The sequence below is a fragment of the Bactrocera dorsalis genome, unplaced genomic scaffold (genome assembly GCF_023373825.1).
Source record: "Bactrocera dorsalis isolate Fly_Bdor unplaced genomic scaffold, ASM2337382v1 BdCtg106, whole genome shotgun sequence".
NCBI lineage: Eukaryota > Metazoa > Arthropoda > Insecta > Diptera > Tephritidae > Bactrocera > Bactrocera dorsalis.
The window spans coordinates 29,042-53,586 of record NW_026038157.1 but is presented as its reverse complement, the minus strand read 5'-3'; the positions used below and the strand labels follow the sequence as shown (position 1 = coordinate 53,586).

The following is a 24,545-nucleotide window of genomic DNA, read 5'->3' as shown; positions in this document are numbered from 1 at the left end:
GTGAGACGCTTATGCTCCCAGTAAAAGAGCATAATGAACTCCTCTCTAAGCAGTTCCTGCTGGGATGTTTTCGTAGAAATCACCTTTGCAGCCACCTGCCTCCTAGGAGCATCAAGAGGTCTTTCCTTGACGACGTCGTACAGTACGCCGACCGGACTTCGGACGCAACTAACTTTCGACAGGTACTGACCGCCATTCACAATGGAGCCATCAGCACTTTCACCGACTCCCTTCCCGAGAATGGCGTTCTTGGAGTCAAACAACCACCCACTCACGAGAAACGAGAGCGACCCTAACGCAACTTCGTTCTGGATATTATAGCAGGTTAAACCCCTACTTATCCAGAATAGACCCTGACATACCCAATATATGTATGTCCAGCATGCAACGAATTTCCGCATGCCACTGACCACCTGTCCCTACCAACCCTACTCGTCCAACACCCTTATCCCTTTGGTCCGACCACGTCGAAACAGCACTTTTCCTGCGCCTACAACAGCAACGCACAAAACATCTACCTAGTGCCTTTTAAACTATTTCTTGTTAACATTTCTAGTGACAGCGATATCTTAAAAAAAAACTCTGTAAAATTTAACATAATATATTGAAATACTTGTACTTCACCAAGTATGGCATAACAACTTAATATTTAACAAAAATGACTTTTATATTTAAAGTTCTTGCAATAAATAAAAGTGTATATACATATCGAACTTCAAGGGAAAGAAATTAAATTCAGAGGCAGTCTGGTTCAGTTATCCCATATTTATAGAGATATTATAGAATATGTTTTTACAAAAAGTTACAACAATAAATTAAATATATATACCGCCGAAATTCTATTACATTTCTAAACACTATTTTTGCGTTCATAATACGTATGTCATACTTTCTATTTATGTATTTCCAATTAGTCGTCCATTTTCTACTCGGGCATCTGTTAATAGACAAATTAGAAAAGAATTGGTGTATTAGAAATAGCGAAATTATTACTTATATTATTATTTTTTGTTAGGCTAAGCTTGACCGAAACAAATTAACAAGATGTAATTGACGTTTCAAATATTATTATTTTTATTTTTAATATTATTCTTTTTTTTTGTTTAAGTTCTTTCACAAATATTAATCAACTCTGACGACGTTTGTTTGAAGAGTTTTCTATACTTGTTTCACGGTCTTCCTAATATTCTTGCTAGGGTGTGAGGCATTTGGATCTTCAATGCCTGCTATTAAATATTTACCTGAACGTGTGAACTGTCTATTTCAATTTGTTCAGAAAAACAATGCCTATAATTAAGATAGTCTAAAAGTCTTCTCGGTAACGGCAACGTTTGTATCAAATCTTTACGTATAACAGTTTTTAAGATCACAAATCTGAAATTTAAAACAAAGCCAAGATTTTTTTTTATTTTTGTTAAAACAATGAGATTATGTAACTTACCTGCACATATGCTGCAAACTTTGGACGTGCTTAAATCTTGAAACTGGGTTCGTTAGCTGCACTCTCATTGGGCCATGCTCTGGTCTTCTATGAAGGAAAAATAGATACCTAAAATAGAACATTACCATATTAATTATTAACATTAATTTTGATTTTTGAGTATTGTATTCTAACCTTCCACTTCTTGAATGCTCGACCGCCTTTTCGATGAATTCTGTGATAGTCTGTGATTTGAATTTTGCATATGAACCGAATGAAAACGTCCCTAAAAAATATGGAAAAAGTAGAGCACATTAAAAGCAGTCGAATTGTTATATTATATCATATAAAACACGGTTATTTTATTGGAATGATAGCAGTGAATGTTAGTCAAGTACAAAATTAGTAAATTTTAAATTTGGCAGAAATAGTAAAAAAATTCCATTGCATGTTAAGATCAATTATTTCTATTTTCTAGTCAATTTCCCACCGTGGCAGTTAACGTCACTTTTTACTGACTAAAAGATTATTTACCGTAAACCGAAATGATTTCATCGTTTTCTTTTAAAGAGTTTTCGAATTTTTGGTACTTTTGAACCGAGTAATAATAAAAAGAAATATTCCAATTAAATTTAGCTTGATTTGCTTTAGTAGTTTGAAATTTGAAACTATTACAGGAGATCTAGACTAAATTTGAGTTTTGGCATTCAATAATTAAAAATAATTTGAAAAAGATTTCATCTTCTTACCTTAAGTAAAATTTTAAATTTCGGAAAATAAACAAAACTATCTAACACTGTTATTACCTCTCTATAGTTGCCGTTGGAAAATAGCGCTCCAAAATGTAGTTTACGATTGGATATCGACTACTTGGCAATTGACTCTAAAGTCAAAGAAAGGTAACTGATCTTGAGCTAGTCTCTACACTATTTTGCAGTTTTTCGAGTTTGAATACATTGAATAACTTTAAGAAAATACTACTACGTAATTTTTTCATTACTCATGAAAATTTCACAAGAATCTAATGTTTGCTGTCAAAATTTAGAAGTTAATTTAAATCTATTTAAAATTGTCTTTTTTAACTTCAAAAACGGTAATACATGTTTACAATATGTTACAAATTTGAGTAATTCTATTATACAAACTTTAAGCAGTCATTTTCAAAATTGAATCTACGTTTTTAGTATGCTAACTTTAGTAACCATTCGCAAGGAAAATCTTGTTATAGTATTCAGTGCACCTACATCCTAGTAGCCTTACACAATTGCGATGTTAAATTTTATGAAACTGTACCGATAATTGTCAATGTTTATTTGAAAGTAAACTTACTCGAAAAAAGAAATAATTAAAAAAAAGAAAGTTCCTTTATATATTTGCTTTACATTCCCTTTAGTCAAGTTTTAGTTCAAGTAACTTAAAAAAAAAATTATTAAAAATTGCCATAAATACTAAGGAATAAGAAGAAGAAAGCTACATTTTTTCATTTTAATGCAAACAATTACCTTGATCCTGTTCTATTCGAACATGACGAACACTATTATTTAGTTTAAAACTTAGGGAAAAAATGTAATGATCGTCAGAACTGTCACGTACAATGAAGCTTCCATCTGATTCTGTTGAAAGGACTTTCTCCGCGGCCTCGCTTGATAATGGACCCCAGTACCATCCATACTTTTTGTAAAAATTAGTGAAAATAATACATTCATTAAAAAATTACTAAATATTTTTACATCTTACATCCTTAACTTTCTCAATGCTAGATGTGAATTGAAGAGACCTTACTTCCTCTTTTTTTGTGGAGTTTCCTCTGCTTTGCTCTATATAAGACTCAGCTAAAAAAATGAAACGAAAGGAAAAATAGAAAGTCCCAGAAACAGGGATATTCCCGTAAATAAGTCTTAATAATGAATACATACAGTTTTGTTCATATTAATTGCGATGCGTGCTTTCCTATTAGCATAACGGTATAGATAATCAGTATTAATCCATATTTGATTGAAGTAACCGAAATGCTTTTTACGAGCAAAATTTGTGTTGATTGTTTATAAAAAAAAACAGTGTTGTCATTAACTGTAAGATGTTGGAAAATTATCATATATCTTGGGCTTGAAAAGTACCATTACTACATATTACGATTACTCAATTATAATTACTTAACGCGAAAAATTGAGTTAAATAAATGTAAAATATATTGAATCGTTCCAAGCCAAACGCCGAAAGGACCGAAAATTAATTGAATTAGTTAAGACGTTAGGAACGAGTTAAATCAAATTATGAGAATAAAAAGATTCAGGAGACAGCAGTTAAAGCTGCCGCGCACAAGAATTTATTCATTTTATTTATTTGACACTGGAAACAAAGGGTGTTGAGTGCGAATAACCGCATACAATTATCAAAGTCAAAATGGCGTAATATTTCGTTAATGAATGAATTTATAATGGAAATTTTTAGTTAGAAACGTTTCCAGAAGTCAGATCTAATCCTCAAACTGTTTGTTTAGAAACCATTATATTGATCAAAAAGAGAGGACTGCTATCTTGATTGACTTGATTTCCATGTATGAGGGGACATGGAGCAACATGTTTTCCGAAAAAATTAGGACTAATAAAAAGACTTTGTCGAAAGAAGGTAAATGTCTTAATAGAAGTATTCGAAAACAAGTTGAATTAAATTTTTACTAAAGACAGATATAGTAATACGCAGTCCACAATTCGTACCCGAACCTGGCTCTGAACATAAGCTCCCATAAGGACTTAAACTATCGGTAGCTGCAATGACTTGCATGCATCTGCGTGATGGGTGACATACGCGCATGCCCGGCGGCAGCACTTGAAGCCATGCCTGAACTCACATTGCTTCACCTAGTAATCGGTCTGGTAGCCAAACACACACTCCTTCAAAGACAGCAGAAGGATTTGGCAGAAGTAGGGTAATCTCATCCCAGCGTATGAAGAACAAGAAATACCTTTCGCTCTTCTCCCAAGGGACAGCATTACCAAAATAGTAAACATCACCAAGAATTTAAAGGTCATCCCTAGCAGTAAGGCTGAATGGAATAATTCCACTCCCGCTTACTCCCGCTACTGCTTAGGAGTACTACAATCAAGTGGTACCTGACGGCACAAATATGGGAAGTTTTCCGAGCATATTTCTTTACCATATGTCGGTGCTCGAAGATAAACCTTCAACGCAACTATCGCAAGGAACGTATAGCCATAACTTAGTGGTAGTCAAGAGGCACTTAAAACGAACTCTGCCAACGAGGTCAAATCGCCACTGTTGCAGGAGTGTAGAGAAAAGAACGGCTGAACAACCAGCAATAGGCAATTGCTACGCCGAGGACCTCAGCAATATCCGAAGCAAGGTAAATCTAAAAGAAGCAGAGGTTAAAATTATACGGAACCCGAGCTAGGAAAGGGTCAGACTATAAAAGCCAGCTTTTGCAAGGGACTCAAGACCACCCTTTAAGAAAATGCAACTGAAGCCGACCTTAAACCAAAGGGGACTATAGAGTTTATAGACCCCCACTCAGTTATAACACAAGGGAGAAACGCAGAGGCTGTTGTTAACTCGGCTATAATCACTTAAGCGGTGTCTACGCCAGGTAAAGAAGAAGATGTGCGTGTGTAATAACTGTTTCCTCAAACTATGCTTGCATCCGCCCCTGATGGAGCTTTGTGCATCCTTTTTATTTGTGACCTGGATGACCACATTTTATGCAAGTACTTTTACCTCTCCTGTTGGTCCCTTTATCTTAGTCCAAAGCAGCGAAAGAACCTTTTGACTTTTTCTTTAAGTCGCAACCTGCAGTCACAACCCAATTTTAATGTGTGCCTGTCGCACATCGGCAGATTTTCACCATGCGCGAATTCTTGAAAAAGATTCGTGAAAGGAAGATCGACACACACCACATCTTCGTTGATTTTAAAGCCTTGAAATTCAACGCAGAATCGCTCTTGCCAATAGGTGCTACTTTGAAGTAGACAATTGAAAAGTAAAGTCCTCTCTTGACGAAAAAAAAACCAAACTCTACAAGTCACTCATCAATCTTGTCCTGCTATATAATATATAATCTCGAATTGTAGCCAAATAACGAATATAAGAAACGACTGACACGATGTTGTTAACTCGGCTATTACCGCGTAAGCGGTGTCTACGCCAGTAAAGAAGAAGTCGGCCTCTTTTTACGAAAACCTTCGCGCAAACGACGCATAATACTCAAAAGTTTTTCCTTGTTCCTTTGTTGTTGGTGTTTGTTAATGATCAAATCTCAAACACCAATACCTTTAGTTTACTGACATGTTAATCATCAGTTGATGTTGCAGGCCGCCCTAGACGTGATTTGTCGTAAACACGTTATCAGTCCTCTTTGAATAATTTGTACCAATCAAAAACTTTTACTCGCGGAAAACACCGAGATCCTTTTTCAACATGCTGAACATTTTGCCACCAGAAGTTTGATTTCACAAACAAAAATTAAGGGAACTTCTTTTTTTGAATAATTTCACTCATCATAAAAATCACCGAATGCACTTTATGTACTTCAGATTATTTTGATGTGACATTAGGCACATATATCACTGACAGTAAAAAAAAATAATATTTCAACGAATGGATTTTAATTCGAAATTTTAATTAAAGTATTACTATTTCCCCACAGTAGTGCATAGCCTTGAGTAAAGTATTGACATTTTTCGTAACGCATACAATCCGTCTGATAGTTATTTTTAAGCAGTGACAATAAAAGCACATTAATAATAAAGGGCTTGTCCGAAAAGAAGGAGGAATGAGTCGATTTAAACAATTTATTGAACCCATCGTTACAATTCTTCAAAAAAAAGTTTCAAAATAGGCTCCATTCAAGGCGTTACGAAAGGCATTGGAAGCAAAAAAAAAGTACGGGGCAACATCTGGGCTATAAGGCTCAAATATTGGGGGTCACTTTCACATGTTCAAATTTTCTTGGCACACTTCCACTCGCCACAATTTCTGGTCGTCAGTGAGCACTTTTGGGATCATCACGCGCACATCTTGCGCATGTTCAAGTGCTCCGTCGCAATGTCATGAACCTCAGATTTTGATAAATTTAAGATCTAGGCAATTAAACGAATTCTTAGTCGAAGGTCTGAATTCAAAACTTTTCGCACACGAGTCACATTATCGGTGTGCTCGGAGACAACTGACAGGCCGCTCGTTCGTTATTTAAGTACGTCCTCTACCGAATCCAGTCGCACCGCGCACGCTCCGAAGTACAGTCTCGGCGAAAGAAAATTAGTCCTATTACTTTCCGGACAAACCCTGTATTCCACACACTCTTGTGATATATAAACTACCAGTTTCTTAATCTCAGAGGTTGAGTTTAACAAAAATTACCACTACGGGACATAAAAAAAAATTACCCAATGAAATTTAAAAAAAAAATAGGTTTATTTATACATATTGATTGTAAATGGTTTTTGGGCCCTTATATTATATGAAATCAAATAAAAAACATGTTTAACTTTTTAGCTTCGAGTCAGTCTTTTATATTGCTTAAGTGCTCTATTTTTCCCGTCTCCATCCGGAAAAATACTGATGTTAAAGAAACTTATATGCTATTAAAAGGCTGCTAACTAAGGAATGCTCCATATTTGAAACTATTAAAACTAACGAAAAAACCACCACTTAGGCCTTCTATTGAAATGCTCAGTGACAACGCGTAGAAAAAGGAAGTTACCACGTGCGGCAATTAGTGTTTTTCATATTAAAACTTGAAAATAAATTACAAACAATCATTAAAGGTGCAAGAATTTTTTATTTTATAATTTTTGAAATTGAATTGGTAACTAAAGTTTTCGTTTTTTTCAATTCAATTTATTTTTTTTGAAATATTAAAACGTCATTTTTAAACGAATGAGGAGTGTTCAACCATAATTAATTTGCAAAAATATGGTGGTAGATGGATGATAAATCGGTGGAAAAGGGCTTAATGGTTTGGGAATGCTTATCTCCGAATGGTCCTGGCAATATTGTAGCCCTGGAAGGGAAAGTTACTGCTGCAGTTTATTTAAATATTTTAAAGAAGCACTCCATCTCTGAGGGTCACCGACTAATTGGACCGGATATCCCTTTTCAACAGGACAACGCGCCCATTCATACTGCAAAAGTCATCACAGAACATTTACAAAATGAAAATGAGAGTGTATTGAAATGGCCTCCTCAAAGCCCTGACTTGCATCTGCATCTGTAACATTTGGAATAATTTCCTCAAAATTAGTGTTTGAAACTTGCCAACTTCAAGCAGCAACGATTGGGTTAACTATCAAGACGAAATTATAGTCATTGTGGATATTAAACAATTTGATAACTTATTTTTTCTACATGCAATTTACTGTATTTGTATACGTTTTCCTTTTATAAAAGCAATGAACTTCTCTTTTGTTTTAAATTTACTTTAAGGAGATATTTTGAAATATGATCTCAATAAGAAAATATTTTCCTTCGAAAAAATGTAAACTTTTAAATTTTATTCACTACCTACTGTAAAACAAACGGTGTGAGGATGGTGGGATAGTAAAGTTTTCGAGTCGGAATTTGTTGAAGGTATTAGAAATGGTGATCAATTTCGTTAAATCATATTACAAAATTTACGAATCGCTACCCGATCGGAGCTTTGAGATCATTCCGAACAAAGCAGAACTCAACGACTCACTATGAAAACAATATACAAATGTTAAAATTAATTAATACATAAGTTTAGAAACATTCTTGCTTTAAAATTTTTAAAAATACTGAAAAAGAATATATGCTAACCTGATGACTTAATATAAATTTGACATTTTTCTGGTGTTTCGGAAATAAATTATTAAAAAAAAAAATAGAAAACAAGTACTGAAGCACTAAGGTCGGGCATAACCCTACAATTCATACTCTTGTAAATTGCAAGGCTTAAATCCAGGGTAATACCTGCAGGTATATGAGTCTTGTTGGTTATATGTGGTCTAGGGCAAGTTTTCACCCAACATTATTCATTGTAAGCACAAAGTCGCACCGTTGGTAGAAAAACACGCTCTCAAATGAAATTTAAAATTATGTTATATGGAGCGGTTGTAGCCAAGTTTTTGCTTATTTCCACTGTAACTTAGATATGTATGTGACACCTGTTCCATTACATCTCTCTCATACTAACTCGGAGGTAAAATTTAATTAGTCAAATGTGTGTGCCTATTATATGGCCAGGGGACGGGCATAATTTATATTTAAAATTTTGAAAGTAATTAGTATTTGCTTTTCTCACTGGAGTTCAACTACAATTATCAAATAATTGTTTTAATGTCATATTGATAATTTTAAATGAATTAATAAAAAAAATCGTCATTGGTCTAAAATGTTTAAAACCAAACTTGGTAGCATTTAGCGGTAGCAATTGTACTACATTAATAAGGTATTCGCATACTCTCTTGTATCAATTCAATTCTATAACTTTGTTGATGGTTGGTAATTTTTTTTAAAGAGACGTTTTAAAACTAGGCTAACATTAAAATATATAAATGTATATACTTACTCTTCTTGGGTAATGGAGGCAGTGCTCTAGATTGAAATTTTTTGTGTTTTTCTGCAGTGCTTCTTCTTTCGCGATTACTGTTATTTTCTTCAATACCGGGCGGGTTTGTTTGACATTGCGGTTGTGTCCGTCGAATTCGAAATATATTACAAAACTTTTGTTTTAAATTTAGTGAAAATTGTGTTTTCTTCTCGCTTCGTATGACATGAGAAGATAAATCCACTTCCTCAACTTTTATCATTTGGTTTTCAGTAATACTATAATTATTGGCCAACACGATGTTATTTATATTGTTGTTATTGATTTTATCATTATTTTCGTTATAGCTTTTGAAAGTTCTGGTGGTTACTTTACATTCTGTAGAAACATTTTCTCCGATAGAACAAAGATTAGGCCTGGAACGTGGGGATGAATCATTACCTTTCGTGCATTCGGACTGTTTTTTGAAAGCAGTTTTATCAGGTTCATTATTAATACTTGTCCGGTTTTTTGTTCTAGTATAAATAGTTTGATAATATTTTTTTACTTCGCTCAAAGTCATATGGAGTCGTTCTTGAGGTGGATTCAAATCTAATTGAGTATTAGAAAATCTATGCGTGCCATAATCCTCAGTTTCATTCAAAACAGCTGGCTTTTTATTTTTTAATTTGAAAGCATTTGAAGTGAACTTATAATTATCATATTTTATATCATTTTCGTAAGTATCACTGTTTCGTTTTTTCCGTTTGTTTCTATTATTTTTACGACTTAGTTTAGAATGCTTATAATAGTCCTCTTCAGTGAATATTAAATTATTTATTTTTCTATAATCCGTAAGCTTATCTTCTTTGTACTCAACTCTGCTATTTTTATCCGTTTTTATCATATCTATTGGTAGAGCGTATATATCTGAATCTATGGGCACGTTATAAAAATCAGATATTTCCCGAGTAAGTAAAGCATCGTGGGACATTGCTTGAGTAATGAATATCGAATCGTCTGGTTTATTTGCCGATGAAGTGCTTAATGAATTATGTGAACTCGAAAGACGACTGTTCAAAGAATTGCGAGAATTAGGTCGATTGGTGCACCCATTTGGTCCTGAAATACAAAATTAAACTGACTATTTTAAACATAAAACAACTTTTTACTGACATATTTACTCCTAATTTCTTCTTTGTTGTAAATATTATTTTTAAGATCCAGTGCTCCTTTTTTAATTAAAAATTAATGGTATTATTATTTATCTGCTATAATGATATACAAATAAAATGTCCGGCACATTTCAAAGAAATTTTTTTAACAGAATATAAAAGGTAAGTAAATGTACGATTTTTTCTAATTTTTCTTTTATAATATTTCAGAGGTTATGAAACGAGAGATATCATCCAGTTGACTACATCTTTTAATTAATTTATGCCTGAAACAAACAATTTATATACCCACTGTAAGTTGAAGAAACATTTACACAACATGGGCCTAGCTTCTTGCGTAAATCGTCAGTTCTGCGACAGGGAGCCTGAAACACCAGAACACCTGCTAATCGACTGCCCAGCAGTCTGCAGACGGAAGCTTAAGACCCTTGGATCCATGTTTCCAAACAGGGATCACATCGCTTCACTATACATATACACACAATAGACCTAAGGTCGCGTTGCATTCCTCGTGTAATAATCAATCAATGGCAGCTGTATCATATAGTGGTCTGATCTGAACAATAAGTTCAGAAATTGTACCGTTACCTTGGTTAATTATCCATGCCCAGTTTAAATGAGAACTATAAGCTATAGTCCCCCGCTTTGAAAAATTATTTCAATGTCCGATGGTGTTAATTTGCACAGCAATATTTAACTCTATATCTATCTATTGGATTCGGTTAATTTGTAAGCCAGTATACAGTTTTCGAAATCAACTTGATATCATTCGGCTGCTTTTAGCTCTGTTCTCGATTAAGAGGTTTGAAATCCACCCTCTTGTTCGCTATCCCCTAATAACATAGTATAATGTTTTCTAGAACAGTTTTTATAATAGTGGTTGGCACAAAAACAGAAATTATTCCAATGTTGAAAGGAATATGTATGCCATTGTAGTTTCTCGAGTATGTGTGTCTAGAGACATGTGTATAAAAATACAAATTTACAATATACATGGATATATTGTTTTATTAACTTACCTGTATATATATGATGATTATGACAATAATTTGTTACTTTACGAGGACTGTACAAAACTTTTTTTTGTAGACCGTTTTCCCCTTGAAAGGTGTTTCGCCTAATTCCATAATAGAGATCATAATCATGAATTTCTGAGAGCCCAAATGTATTAAACTTCTTAACAGCACTTATAACACTATCTTGATCTGACGGTATTGCTTTAAAATACATAGAATGATCTTGATAAAATGGACAAATATCTCTTTTTACTCTCTCCGGGGGATGTGAAGTTTGTGGTAATAACAGTGCATTTGAAGACGTATTTGACTCAAAATTTTCAGCATTATTAAAAGCGAAATTACATATCAGGTTGCTTGGCTCGTCATACACATTTTCTACTTTATTACTTAGAATGGAATCACTTGAGTATATTGGTTTCTTTATGAGGTAAACTTCTTTGTGCGACTTCGCAAAATATTGGGGTGAGGCTTCTACGTCGGAGTCTTTACAAAAAATTCTGTCCCCGTTAATACTATTTTCATTATGTTCAGAATCTTTTGAATGTTCCAAAGAAGAGTGTGAAGAAGATAATCGTCGTAGTTTTTGCATAATGCATCGGCCAATTGTTATATTTGGTGAGTCCTGAAACTCTAGTGGAGGATCTATTGGTGCTAAAGGTCCTTTTTTTAATGTATTAAAATTTTCCGCACTCATGCCAGCCTCTGAACAATTATCTAGAGAATCAAACTGGGAGACTTCACCATCACTTTCCACAATCTGAAAGAGTAATAAAAATAAGTATGGTAAGAATTAATCATTAAAATAAATAACATATATTATATATAAATACAAATTATATATTTACATATATGGATAGCAAAACGTGTATTTTTAAATAAAACGTACATCAATGTCATGTTTACATAATCCCATTCTATATGAGTCTCCACTAGATATTGAACTGTTAGTCGTAAGTGGCACGCCAGAATCATCACTTAAAGATGTTTGAGCATTTAGTTCAACGCTACTCACGCTTACCATGTCGATGTGAGGTGGAGGCAAAACCCCTACGTAATCAGTGCAGCTTGATTGACACATCTGTAAAATCGTGGATACAGCAGAACTGTTATTGGATGCTGATGTTGCCATATTGTGATTGGAATCCTCATCTCTAATTGCTGCATCCATTTCCAACATGTTTTGTCACTAAAAAGCACGTAAAAAGCACCTATTATAGAATGTTAGATACTAAATTGAACATTAGAGCAAAATAAAAATAAATTTTCATATGAACTGGTCCCCGTTGTTATGTATTTATAAAAAAAAAAAGAGTTTCTTCAACCACGTAATTACTTATAGTTTTGAAATTAAAGTTTTTTTTCTGAAATTGGATACTAGAAAAAGTTCAAATTAAATTTTTTACCAAATTCTTACCATGACTAAGGATGACATTATTTTGTCGCAGGTCAATCAGGCAAAGATCCTTACGTTTACAAACAATAGGTCTTAGTTAAAAATAAACAGATAAGAGAAAACGCAAAATCACTTAAATGAAAATCTGGATCCAAATCGTTTACGTATCGCAAATATTGAAAATGAAAAAAAGGTTTAATAATCTTTGAGAGAAATGCAATAACAAGAATAAAACAAATTACAAAATACATACAAAAGATTCCGTACAAGAAATTAATTTTGATAGATCAGTTTGTATATGAGCTATATGCCACAATTTTTTCGGAGATTATACTGATGCTTTGGCAATTAATCTATGCTCAATTTCGTGAAGATATCGTTTCAAATAAAAAAGTTTTCCATTCAATCATCGAATTCCGGCAGCTACACTAGCGGAAAAAATAATAAATAATAATAATAAGTTTTTACTTAATAACTTTGAAATATTTGCAATTAAAAAATTTTTGTTTTAGTTACATCTTTGTTTTACTTTATTAAACTTATTTTATTTTTTTCACAAAAGATAGCATTGGTCAAAATAATTTTTTTCTAAATAAAAACAAAAAATTCAAGTTATCCTTGATTCCGTCCTCTGGGTTTTTAATAACCTGTATATACTCCGTGGTTTTTCATACGTTTTTCAATATTATTCGGAATGGATTTAATTAATTTTTGGCAGGTTTTCGATCCCTTATCTCCCAAAAGTTCGTTTGCTTTCCGCCACAGTTGCTCCTTATTTTGAAATGAAAAGTCTACCAATCTCCTCTTAAGGTCACTCCACAAGTTCTCAATCGGGTTGGGACCACTCAGATACCAACCTCGATGTATGTTTCGAGAATGTTATCTTGTCGAAAACACCATCTCAGTGGCATAACGTTTTGCAAAATATCTCTGTCCTCAAAGGTGGTAATTGTGTTCTTCATCAAAAAAAAAACATCAACGCCATGCCAAAACCCACACTATTACGTTTGCGTCCGCATGATTAATACCCAATTTCACAGTCCATACTTTAGTTGTTCACAGTCAATGCTTAATTTCTATAAAATTTTATTTGATATATGTATATGTACATATGTTTTACAAATGTCATCCATTAAAGTATGTTTGAAATATTTAAATTATAACAGACAATAAATAAATTTTCGAGGAAAGTTATATCGAGTCGGAGCACCTATTGGAACTGGTGGAAATCCTAATCCGATTGCCTTTGTGCTGTATCTACAATCAGTTTTTTTTTTTTAATTTTAGCAGGCACAAAGATCTTTAATAAACACTAAATATTAATATTAACTTCATCACTGAATATACATACATATATTTTCGTTCAAAGGAATACAAAATTGCAAATACTCCAATACTTAAATTGACATGAAAAATATTTCGAAATTACCATTTTTTTAATATTACTTATGCCTAGTTTATTGCCCAACCCCATTTATTAACGAAATGATAACTTGTCACTCAAATGTCAAATTAACAAAAAATTAAAATGAAAGTAGTTGATACTGATTCGCGTTCTACTCATTCGCCTTCATCAAAAAAATATAAACGAATAAAAAAGTTACCACAACATTTGTCAAAAAACGCTACTAGCCAAACTCACCCTTTTTATTTTGTCCATAAGTGCATATGCTATAGTGATCCGATATCAGCCGTTCTGACAAATTAGCAACTTCTTTGAAAAACATACATATGTATGTGCAAACTTTCAGAGCGAAATCACAAAAACTGATGGACTATGTATTTCGAATATACATATACATATATACAGACGGAAGGCCGGACAGACAGATGGATATGGATGAATCGACTCAACTCGTCATGTCATACTATATACGTATAAATTTAATAAGTTCTCACACTATTCCTTCTGGGTGTTATAAATTTCGAAGCAAACTTGTTCAGGGTATAAAATAGTTAACTAAAGAACAGAAAATGAATAGAATGGGTAAAAAAATAACTAAAAGAAAATTTGTGAAATATTTTAATCAGCTCTAATATTTTACAAAAAAAAAATTGTTGAACCCGTGGCCAAAGTTAAAATCATTTAAAATTAATTATTTATAGCTGGCTTACTTACGAATCCCCAATGAACAATATTTAAAAGCCAGTTTTGACCCCCAATATTTTCTGTCATCGTAAAATATAAATAAAGTTTTCAAAATGCTACCAAAGAGGAAGTTTTGAAAAACAGTCAGCCATAATTTAGCCAAATGTCACGTCAATTAATTTAATATAAAATTAATTATCAGTTTTATAGCAGGATTCTGTAACCAGTCTCTAGTCTCTATTTGAGATATTTTGAGGTAAAATCTCAATTTTTGGCTAGTTACTATTCACTAAACAGTCTCTAGCGTTAGTCTCAAATTATTGACTCAAACTTGAGACCTGCTAACGGTCACAAAACCCAAAGAACTCTGTCTGTAGGGTCTGCCATTTCGAATATACTGAATAGAGATCATCACAGGTATTAATCGATTGTAGTTCTTTTATATTTTGTAAGCAACTCAAACATGAAAAGGTTAAAAATAAATCAATTTTACGCAAATTTCGTAAATATTATGAAACAAAGTCAACATATATTTTTATTTTTATTGACAATTATGTTTTTGACTAAGTTATAGAAAATTTAATATTATTAATTTTAAACTATTTTTAATAGTTTGTTTTTAATTTTGATATTTTATATTATACAAAAATTGTAATTGAAATATAGATGTGCTTAAAACTATGTATATATTCGTATTGAGCAATGGCAACATTGTTCAAATGAAAATAAACAAAGATGGCTGATTTCTGCGTTTTTACCACGGGCTCAACTTTTAATACCACAACCAGTGAAAAACGTAAAATCGTGGTCCGAGTCAGCTGGCACGACCTATGTTATGGGCGCGCAATGTAACTGAACAGTGAAAAACGCTACTCCCTTCTCTTTGAAGTGGGATGACGTGAGAATTCATATTTGGATTTTTGCCGCAGCTAATTGCTCTCTCACAACGCAGGGTTGCCAATATCGATATACTGCAGTAATTATCAACTTTTATAATTCAATCTGTTCAATATGTTTGAAATTTTCTTAAAATAACTCAAAATCAGAGTCGAATGCTATTATGCGTTTTTACCACGGGCTCAACTTTTAACGGTTAGTATATGTTTGTCTTTCTTAAGTACATAAAGTGCATTCGGCGATTTTTACGATGAGTGAAATTATTCAACAAAGATGTTCCTTTAAATTTTGTGTGCGGAATCAAATCTCTGGTGTCGAAATGTTCAGAATGTTTAAAAAGGACTTCGGTGATAATTGTTTGTCGCGAATAAGTGATTTTGATTGGTAGAAATTATTTAAAGAGGTTTGAATCTATGCATACGACCCGAAAAAGGCGATCAACAAACAATATTCGTCGTATACGCGAAACTATTCGTAAAAAGGCGAAGGGGGATTACTTTGAGGGGTCGAAATATATTTTGAAGAATAAATTAAGAATTTTAAAATTATGAACAAAGTCTTACTATTTTTGGGTCATAGTTGTATGTTCCTTAAGGGGCTATACCAGTGTAACGTATGAAAAATTAGGCGATTTCAATGAATGATTCAAATCCACTTTTATGCAAGATAGTAAAAATGCCTATTTCCGTATTGAAGAAAATATAAATTTTTTAAGAGAGAGAAAATATCCTTGTTGGTATACCTGTTTCGTAATTAAACGATTGTTTTAACTTATTTAAATGAAGTAAGAAGTCTTCTTCAGAAATAGTTGAAGCGTTAATTGAAGTTTTCCAGCACCTACCGATAAAAAATTTAAATTCTGACAGATAAGAGTGAAATTTAAACGTTTTGAAAGTGAATCCCAATATCAGAATTGACTAAAAGATCTTGATGTAAATGTATTTATGTATACAGCTATGAACAGAGCTTTAGCGTAATTGCATTCATAATTAGAAATATTGTAGTTACTTGTAAGAGAGCTATAATTCCATAAATCTGTTATTAGGATATCAATACTCCTCTTTAAATGCGTAGGAAAATGACCGTTATCATTTCCATTCAGATGTTGCTAATATGTTTTTGTTAAATTTCGTCATAAATTCATTGGACAGTGATTTAGCGCACTTACGGTTTTCGGGCATTGGTTGTGTATTTTTTATTAAAAATATTTTTAAAGTTTTAACAATGTTTGATATTACTGCAACTAGTTTCAAAAACTAACGAGAACTTTGATTTGAATAACTTAAAAACAAAAAACATAGAAATTAATAACAATATTCATACATACATATGTGGTGTATAATTAAGTATTTTATATTTTAGCTTCCAACTATTTGGGTTTTCTCGCCTCTTCGTTCACATGCGCATTAAACCTTTTGTAGTGGGCATTTGCCTGACTCCTTATTTCTTCGGCGCCTGTATCCACCCTTAGATCTCGATGAATATCAGCATTTCTACAGGACTATGCAGTATTTAAAATGCCTCTTAGCACCCTATTTTGAAAGTTATATAATACTAATACTGCTATCATTGGCACATCTCCACGGTTGCGCACCATATGATCATAACGGTTTGTTTATATATAAGTAATTTGTTGTGTATTGATTGGTTTGACCTTCGCCCAATTAGCCATTTAATTTTCGACATTTTCATATTAAGTTCAATCCTTTTTATTTTAATATCCTCTTCCAAAGCAATTTAGCATCGAGCGTGATGCCAAGATAATTGATTATATTTGCATATGGTATGCTGAACATCTTAACCTATAAGTTAATAAGTGATTTTTTTTGTTTGTAAAATTTACATAAACCGATGATGTTGTTACCCTTTAGTTTTATTCTCCGTTTTTTATTCCAACTTACTACAGAGTTGATTGCATGTTGAAGGTTTAGCGCAGCTTTTTCTGCTGCTTTTTCCACGCATAGTACTGCGGTGTCATCAGAAGTGGCAGTCATACTGTTTGGTGCTAACGGTAAGTCTCTACAGAATATATAAAAGTGGACCTAAGATACTTCAATTTCTTTCAGTTTGGAGAATTTATTTCCTTGTTTTAAATGATATACGATTCTAGAAGAGCGCAATACTCAATCGGAAGGCATGACACCTTGCCGACAATGCGTCTCGCGCACCGTCACGGAATAGAGCTGAACATACGTTCCCCTCCTTCAGGGATTTTCTATTTCAGATGTTATTCTACGATTTTGTTCTATTCTTGAATCCTTTTTTTGAAACCGCGCTGATGCGATGGGATTAACTGCTTTTCGTCGATTACAGATTTTTATCTTTGATAAATTACTTTTTCAAAAAGTTTTGAGATTTTTGGAAGTAGTGAAATTGGTCTACATGACGAGACTACATGAGGATGCTTTCCCGGCTTAGGAAAAACTTCGGCAATTTTTTAAAGGCTTCAGTAAACATTTGTATGGCAACTACATTAACACTTCAGCTGTAATTGATGGAATCCAGCTGCCTTCTTAACTTTAAGCTTTTAAATTTCATTTTTAAGTTCCCAAATGGTGATTGCTGGCATGATCCTGTTAAATACTACTGGGGAACGTGATTTCACTATTCTCATTTGGACAAAAGGTTTCAACTTTGTGCTTTACAAATACATTAGCTTTATCACAATCACTTCTAGCCAATGTATTGGAGGAAATTTTTAATGGTGCAACGTGGTTTGTTGGACGTTTGAGATACTTTGTACTTTTCCAGAGTGAGTAATCATCCTTTTTGTCAGTGGATAGTTGAGATAAATATTTATTAATTGACTCTTTCTTAATATGAGCGATTTCTCATTTTAACTAAGCTGTTGGTTTTGTCGAGTGGTGAGCGTGTTTGTTGCCATTTCCGCCGTAACTTTTTTTCTTAATTTGAAGGATTTTTAATTCTTTAGGGTAAATTGAATCTAAAATTTTCCACTTTATCTCCGGAGTATTATCCTAAGCAGCTTGTTGAGTTTCTTTCTTATTATTTTCGGTCACTTTATTTTAGTCTGAAGTATTTGTTTGAACGAAATCCAGTCCGTATTTTTGTTGTATAGCTCCAAACTAAAAACTATTTTAATAACTGTTTCACTTAGTGTTAAATATAATGGGGAGTGATCAGTGCTTTGATCTAACCTACCTTCTATTTCGATGAAATTTCGAGATATCTTCTGGTTATAAAGAAGTTTATTACATCTGGTATTGTGTTGGTCAGTATTTTATATTGCAGGCGGGCAATATATTGCAGTAATTGAAAAGAGTTGGCTCATTGCTTTTAATTTTTGGTCACTAGAAATTTCACTAAAAAATTCATTTCGGCGAAAAAAAGATTGTGTGTGAAAAATTTCATTACGAACATTTTAAAAAAAATTTGAAGAAAATCGGTTCAGTAGTTTTCCGCCAATCCATGTCACCGCAAGGTCATTTTTCAAAAAACGCCATTTCGAGATATTCGCGTTTAAAGTTTCAAGTTCAGTTTGTGCCCGCGACGAGGCGCGCGGTTAGAAGTGCTGTAACTTTTTTTTTACTGCTCGAATCTCTATTAAAATTTGAGAAAATGTTCTCAAGGAGTTGTTCTTTAAGATAAAGCAATAAAAAAATTTAGATTTTTTTAAATTAAAAAAGGTATATAACCCCTTAATACTGTTTTTAACAGCGGTCCCTTCCCTCACACAATTACCAGGATGGCTTGTGTGATAGATATCGAGAGCTTCATTCATGCCTTATATTTTGTTTTATATTTATTTTTTTCCAGGTTATCTAAACGGCTGCAGAGATCAATATTGAATTATTCTTGATTAATTAACATCTCAAGATTTGAGTTAATAGGTCTTCGGTCAGCTTAGTGTTTTTTTCGTTCATCACGTTTGATTTGATTTTCATTACTTCAGAAAAAGTGAGCTTACTCGTCTCTACCCGATTCTGCTTGTTGATAGTACTTTTATTACCAATGGGTGAATTATATGATGTTCTTTGCAAATTTATGGAAATTTTTGGTTTCTTCAAAGCTTCCTTACGAATGCTTTAAAGCTCCTTGGCAACAATATACCTCTGTAGTTTGCCGGATGGCTTTCGCCACCGTTACAGCATTTTGGTTTTTCTGAGTCTAGTTTTTGGCACTTGATGGTTTCAAATGCCTGGAAATTTTTACATTGTGGTATAAATCTAGAATTCCTAATAAACTCAATGAGAACAACGGTGTGAAGAATGTCTTTGATTTCATATATTTTTTGATGTCTTTATATGTAGATTCTCGTGTTTTCCACTTGAGTTTATTTACAACGTTCAGAAACCTTGTTCTTTTAAATCAGCGATAATATCACTAATTCTACACGAATTTTTAATCATAACCTTTAATTGGGCGCGTTTGTTTGTCTTTAAAGGAATACCATGATGCTCCCCATGCAGACAACATTTTTGTCACCGATCTATAGTCGTCACTTGAGGTAAGGCTTACTTTATGAATGTAGTTATTTACAAGGTCTGTCGCAAAAGAAAAAGGACTGTTAAAAAAACAACAAAAAATTAATATTTTTCAAATGTTATATTTTTGTATTCAAAGTAGTTTCCTTGTGCTTCGATACAGCGTTTAGCCCGGTCAATTAGCATTTCAAATGAGTGTTTAAGGTCATTTTTCGGAATGCTCTTGAGAATATCGGTCGTCGCCTTTTGGATAGCTGACATGTCCTAAAACCAGTGTTCTTTCATGGGCAAATGAAGTTTTCCAAATAGGTAAAAATCACAGGGTACAAGATCAGGTGAGTAGGGTGAGTGATTAATGGTTAAAATGGAGTTTTTTTGTCAAAAAATCACTGACAAGCGTCGCCCGATGACACGGCGCATTATCGTGCAACAGGCGCTAGGACCCTGCCTCACGGTATTGTAAAGTAGTATACTGTATCTGCCAGAATACCAAAATGAGACTCCTGACTAACAGAGTCACTAAATGAAGATTGTGACAATTAGAGACATGAGACAATCGTCTCAAGCAGAATACCGATATTAATTAGGTTATTTAGTTCTTTATAATTAGAGATATTTGAAAACATTATAGGTGGAGACCGCGGTTCATACTTTTTAATTTTCAGCCGTGTGGTTTTCACCGTTCGATGATAAAGTATTTTCTTTTATGATCACTTCTGGTGAAGCTTCGGATTTATGCTTTTTATTAAGCCTTTTGTATTTTTTTAAATCCAGTTTCGTATTGTGATTAACTATAATTAGGCACAAGTGGGCGATTATTTTGTTCTTTAAGGGGGGTGTAAGGTATTTTCTTTTTTTTTTGTATTTTTTTAAATTCTATTTTATATTAATGTACAATATCTTAAGATATTTCTGTGAGAGCAATTAAAGCAAAATTGACGGAGATATACACTAGTAAGTCTCCGCCCTCCGATTTTAAGATTTTAAGATATAATATTTATGGAATGAATTTAATTTTGCATACATATGTGTACCGAATACAAGTAGTTGTCTAAAATGCACAATTATTGACAAATCGTTAAATTAATGAATTTTTTTTAACTTTTTATTGTTATTAACAAGCAAATAATTTGTTTTCCTTTAATTCATTTCATGTTTATAATAATTTTAATAATAAGGAAAACATTCAAACGACGTTATTGTCTTTGTTCTGAAATTCACCTGTCAATATGGCGAATCAAAATGTAAAATTAATTTACACCATACGAATTTTTTTCAAGCCTACTCAGCACCGAAAAAAATGTTACCGATTTTTTAATACAAAACAAATAAGTAGAAACTAATAGGTGAAGTTAGTAGATATAAACGAAAAATGTAACTATAAAATTCATTATAAATCGGAAGAAAACAAACTTTAAAAAGTTAAATTTTTGAACTTTAGCAAAAACTTTAAATGCAAAGAAAGTTCAAAAATTCAACTAGTTAAAATGCGTGTTTCTCCGATTTATAATGAAGGCTATACTGATTACACGGGTAAACAAAAATCTACTTGTTTTTTGTAACATGAACAGAACGTGTTTATCGTGTAAAAATTGCCACAAATGCAGAAACTAGCTACAGATTTCTTCTGTCACCTAAAGTTTTTTTGCTATGAGAGTTTTTGTTTAAAAAAAAGCAATAGATATATTATTGTTATATTATTTTATTTAACAAAGAGTATCTTAAAATGTTATTTTATTCCATTAAAATATACAAATGTGAAAAATATACAAATTTCAAATTTTTTACCAAGTTTGAAAATAATTTTATCAGGATGCCTTTGAAAAAAGACTTTGTAAAATAGTGGTCACCCTATTTGTACCAACACTTGGGCATGATCAGTTCTTTCTGATGAAACTCCTCTTTGCGTTGGAGACCTTCGGCCGCGTTTCAATAACCCTGGTCGGACCAAGACCTGGGCGTTCTTAGTTATTTCGCGCTGAACTCCTTTTTGCGCCGTTGGCCTTCGGCCGCGTTTCAAAAAAAAAACCTGGTTGGACCAAGACCTGGGCGTGCTTAGTTCTTTCGCGCTGAACTCCTTTTTGCGTTGATGGCCTTCGGCCGCGTTTCAAAACAATAAACCTGGCCGGACCAACACCTGGACGTGATCAGTTCTTTCGCGTTGAACTCCTTTTTGCGATGGCGGCCTTGGGCCGCGCATCAAAATAATAACCCGGTCGGACCAAGACGTGGGCGTGATCAGTTATTTCGCGTTGAACTCCTTTTTGCGATGGCGGCCTTCAGCCGCCTTTTAAAAAAATAACCCTAGTCGGACTAACACCTGGGCATGCTTAGTTCTTTCGCGTTGAACTCTTTCTTGCGTTGGCGGCCTTCGGCCGTGTTTCAAAAAATAACCCTGGTTGGACCAAGACATGGGCGTGATCAGTTATTTCGCGTTGAACTCCTTTTTGCGCCGTTGGCCTTCGGCCGCGTTTCAAAAAAAAAACCTGGTTGGACCAAGACCTGGGCGTGCTTAGTTCTTTTGCGCTGAACTCCTTTTTGCGTTGATGGCCTTCGGCCGCGTTTCAAAAAAATAAACCTGATCGGACCAAGACATGGGCGTGCTTAGTTCTTTCGCGTTGAACTCTTTTTGCGTTGGCGGCATTCAGGCGCGCTCGAAAAAAATAACCCTGGTCGGACCAACACCTGGACGTGATTAGTTCTTTCGCGTTGAACTCGGCTAAAGAACTTGATTTTCCAAATATTTTTCAAAAATATTTTTTATGGAGTTTGTATAATTTGTCGGTATTTTGATTTGTCGGTGTTTTAATTTGTCGGTATTTTGATTTAGGTATTTAAATTTTGTCGATATTTTGATATGTCGGCATTTTGAATTTCTATATTTTAAGTGTATCCCATTTTTGTATACATATTCGTAAAGTACAATTAAAAACGAGTATTTTAAGACATTTTCCGTTAAATTGGTGCACGTTTTCGGAAAAGCCGCTCTCCTGAACTTTTACCATTTTAAATATGCAACTAAATCAAAACACCGACAATTCAAAACACCGAAAAATCAGAATAACGACAAACCAATATGCCGACATGTGAAAAATATTTTATCTTGTCAGTCCCTATTTCTATCGAAGCACAAAGAGAATTCTACTGACAAGGATTATGGGTGTTGGTTCGGGTTACATATGCTACAGGTATGATTTTGACTGAGACCGATGTGGTAACCCTAGTCCTGACCGTATTCGTGACCGGAGGCCGAAGGGCCTCGATCGAACAAAGCCAACTTTAATTGATTTGTCGGTATTGTGATTTGTCTGTTTTCATTTGACGGTATTTTGATTTGTCGGGATTCTAAACTTCGATATTTTCATTGTCGACATTACGTTATACACCCTTATATATAATCTAATAGTCCATATACATTTTATCCTAATCTAAAATTTGGCGCAGAAATAATTTATTGAACTGTTAAAGTATGTACATAAATGCGAACAATAAAAGTGTAACAAAAGTGTGCAATTTGAAGAAATAGTTCACCCAAATTGTTGATTTTATGAACAATAATATCAGATATCAAAAAATTTCAGTTAATTATGTTATTATCATAAATCATGAGTCAAACCACAACTGAATTTTGGGCTTTTATTTTTGAATCCCAGCCATTAAGTTAGGAACATTATAAAGATATAAATATAACGAAAGAAAAAAACTAAATCCCAAAGAATATTTTCATTTGCTTCGAAGTTCTTACAGAATTGATGTAATGATTTGTGATTAAGCACAATAAGTAAAATGTAACAAAAAAAGGATTTAAAAACAAATCTAATTATATTTTAATGAAACTCTTTTGTACATCAATTCATTATTGATACATACATGCATTAGATTAAAGTTTTTGCCAAATACAAAAATGCATTTCAATTTCACTGCAAAAAATTAACAGATTTTGCCACTATGAAAACCCTAAACGTTTCGCTCAAATTTCGAGCTACACAAACCGGTAAATCAAAGAATTTCAATTATTGTAGAATTATCACACCAGTAAACAAGACATATATTTGTACGCTTTAAGTTAACACTAGAGAAAAAACGATAACACTGTACGTTAGATACTTTTCCTTCATCTCGAATTATTTCCGATATCTTTTTATACACACATCCTAGTAAGGAAGTGCGCCAATTGGGAGAACAATTTACCGATCGAATCTGTACTGTCATACAGTCGCAAATTTCTAAAATTGAGATTTTAAATTAGACACAATTTTTGAGACTTGAGACGATTTTTCAATTCTGTAGTCGACAGTCACAAAAATATTTGCATTTCATTATTTAGAGATGTATTTACACTTAAATAAAAATAAATATGTCGGTAACCAATATTGGGGAAACTTTAGGGCACGATTCCGATTACTTTGGCGGCGGGGTAAAAAAACCGAATTTCCGTATAAATGGGGTATGTACGGATAGGGGGGCTTCTATAGAGGCGGAATATCCAAAAATCATGTGAAAATAGCTAATATTTTTAAAAATATTCACGTTTAAAAAATCAAAAATTCGCACTAAGAACACATGTTATTTCTCCATGTTTCACAGAATTTTTCACGTTTTTCTT

General features: G+C 33.2%; 1 protein-coding gene across 4 annotated transcripts; it reads right to left on the bottom strand.

Moving 5' to 3' along the window:
- Window positions 1–745: 745 nt before the first annotated feature.
- Window positions 746–24,021, bottom strand: LOC105233158 (putative uncharacterized protein DDB_G0282133). Of its 4 annotated transcripts, XM_011215135.4 has the most exons (11): window positions 23,810–24,020; window positions 12,530–12,600; window positions 12,002–12,301; window positions 11,116–11,872; window positions 8,964–10,043; window positions 3,158–3,252; window positions 2,923–3,091; window positions 1,616–1,706; window positions 1,442–1,549; window positions 1,242–1,374; window positions 746–937 (listed from the first exon to the last, which is right to left on the bottom strand). In XM_011215135.4, exons 3-11 carry the CDS (start codon window positions 12,290–12,292, stop codon window positions 926–928), a joined length of 2,736 nt encoding a protein of 911 aa, XP_011213437.2. In that variant the 5' UTR covers window positions 12,293–12,301; window positions 12,530–12,600; window positions 23,810–24,020; the 3' UTR covers window positions 746–925. The 4 variants fall into 4 exon arrangements, 3 of the variants coding, with proteins under 3 accessions (XP_011213437.2, XP_011213436.2, XP_011213438.2); XM_011215134.4 differs by lacking the exon at window positions 12,530–12,600; XM_011215136.4 differs by lacking the exons at window positions 2,923–3,091; window positions 3,158–3,252; window positions 12,530–12,600 and having other exon boundaries at window positions 23,810–24,021.
- Between the last annotated feature and the right edge of the window lie 524 nt (window positions 24,022–24,545).

Bases quoted from the DNA above. Each gene is read 5' to 3' on its own strand.
- LOC105233158 (XM_011215135.4), bottom strand. From the start codon at position 12,292: ATGTTGGAAATGGATGCAGCAATTAGAGATGAGGATTCCAATCACAAT. The intron at 10,044-11,115 runs GTAAGTTAATAA...TTTGTATTTCAG, and splicing joins TAATCATCATATATATACAG to GACCAAATGGGTGCACCAAT. The intron at 1,375-1,441 runs GTAAGTTACATA...TTTAAATTTCAG, and splicing joins AGTTTGCAGCATATGTGCAG to ATTTGTGATCTTAAAAACTG.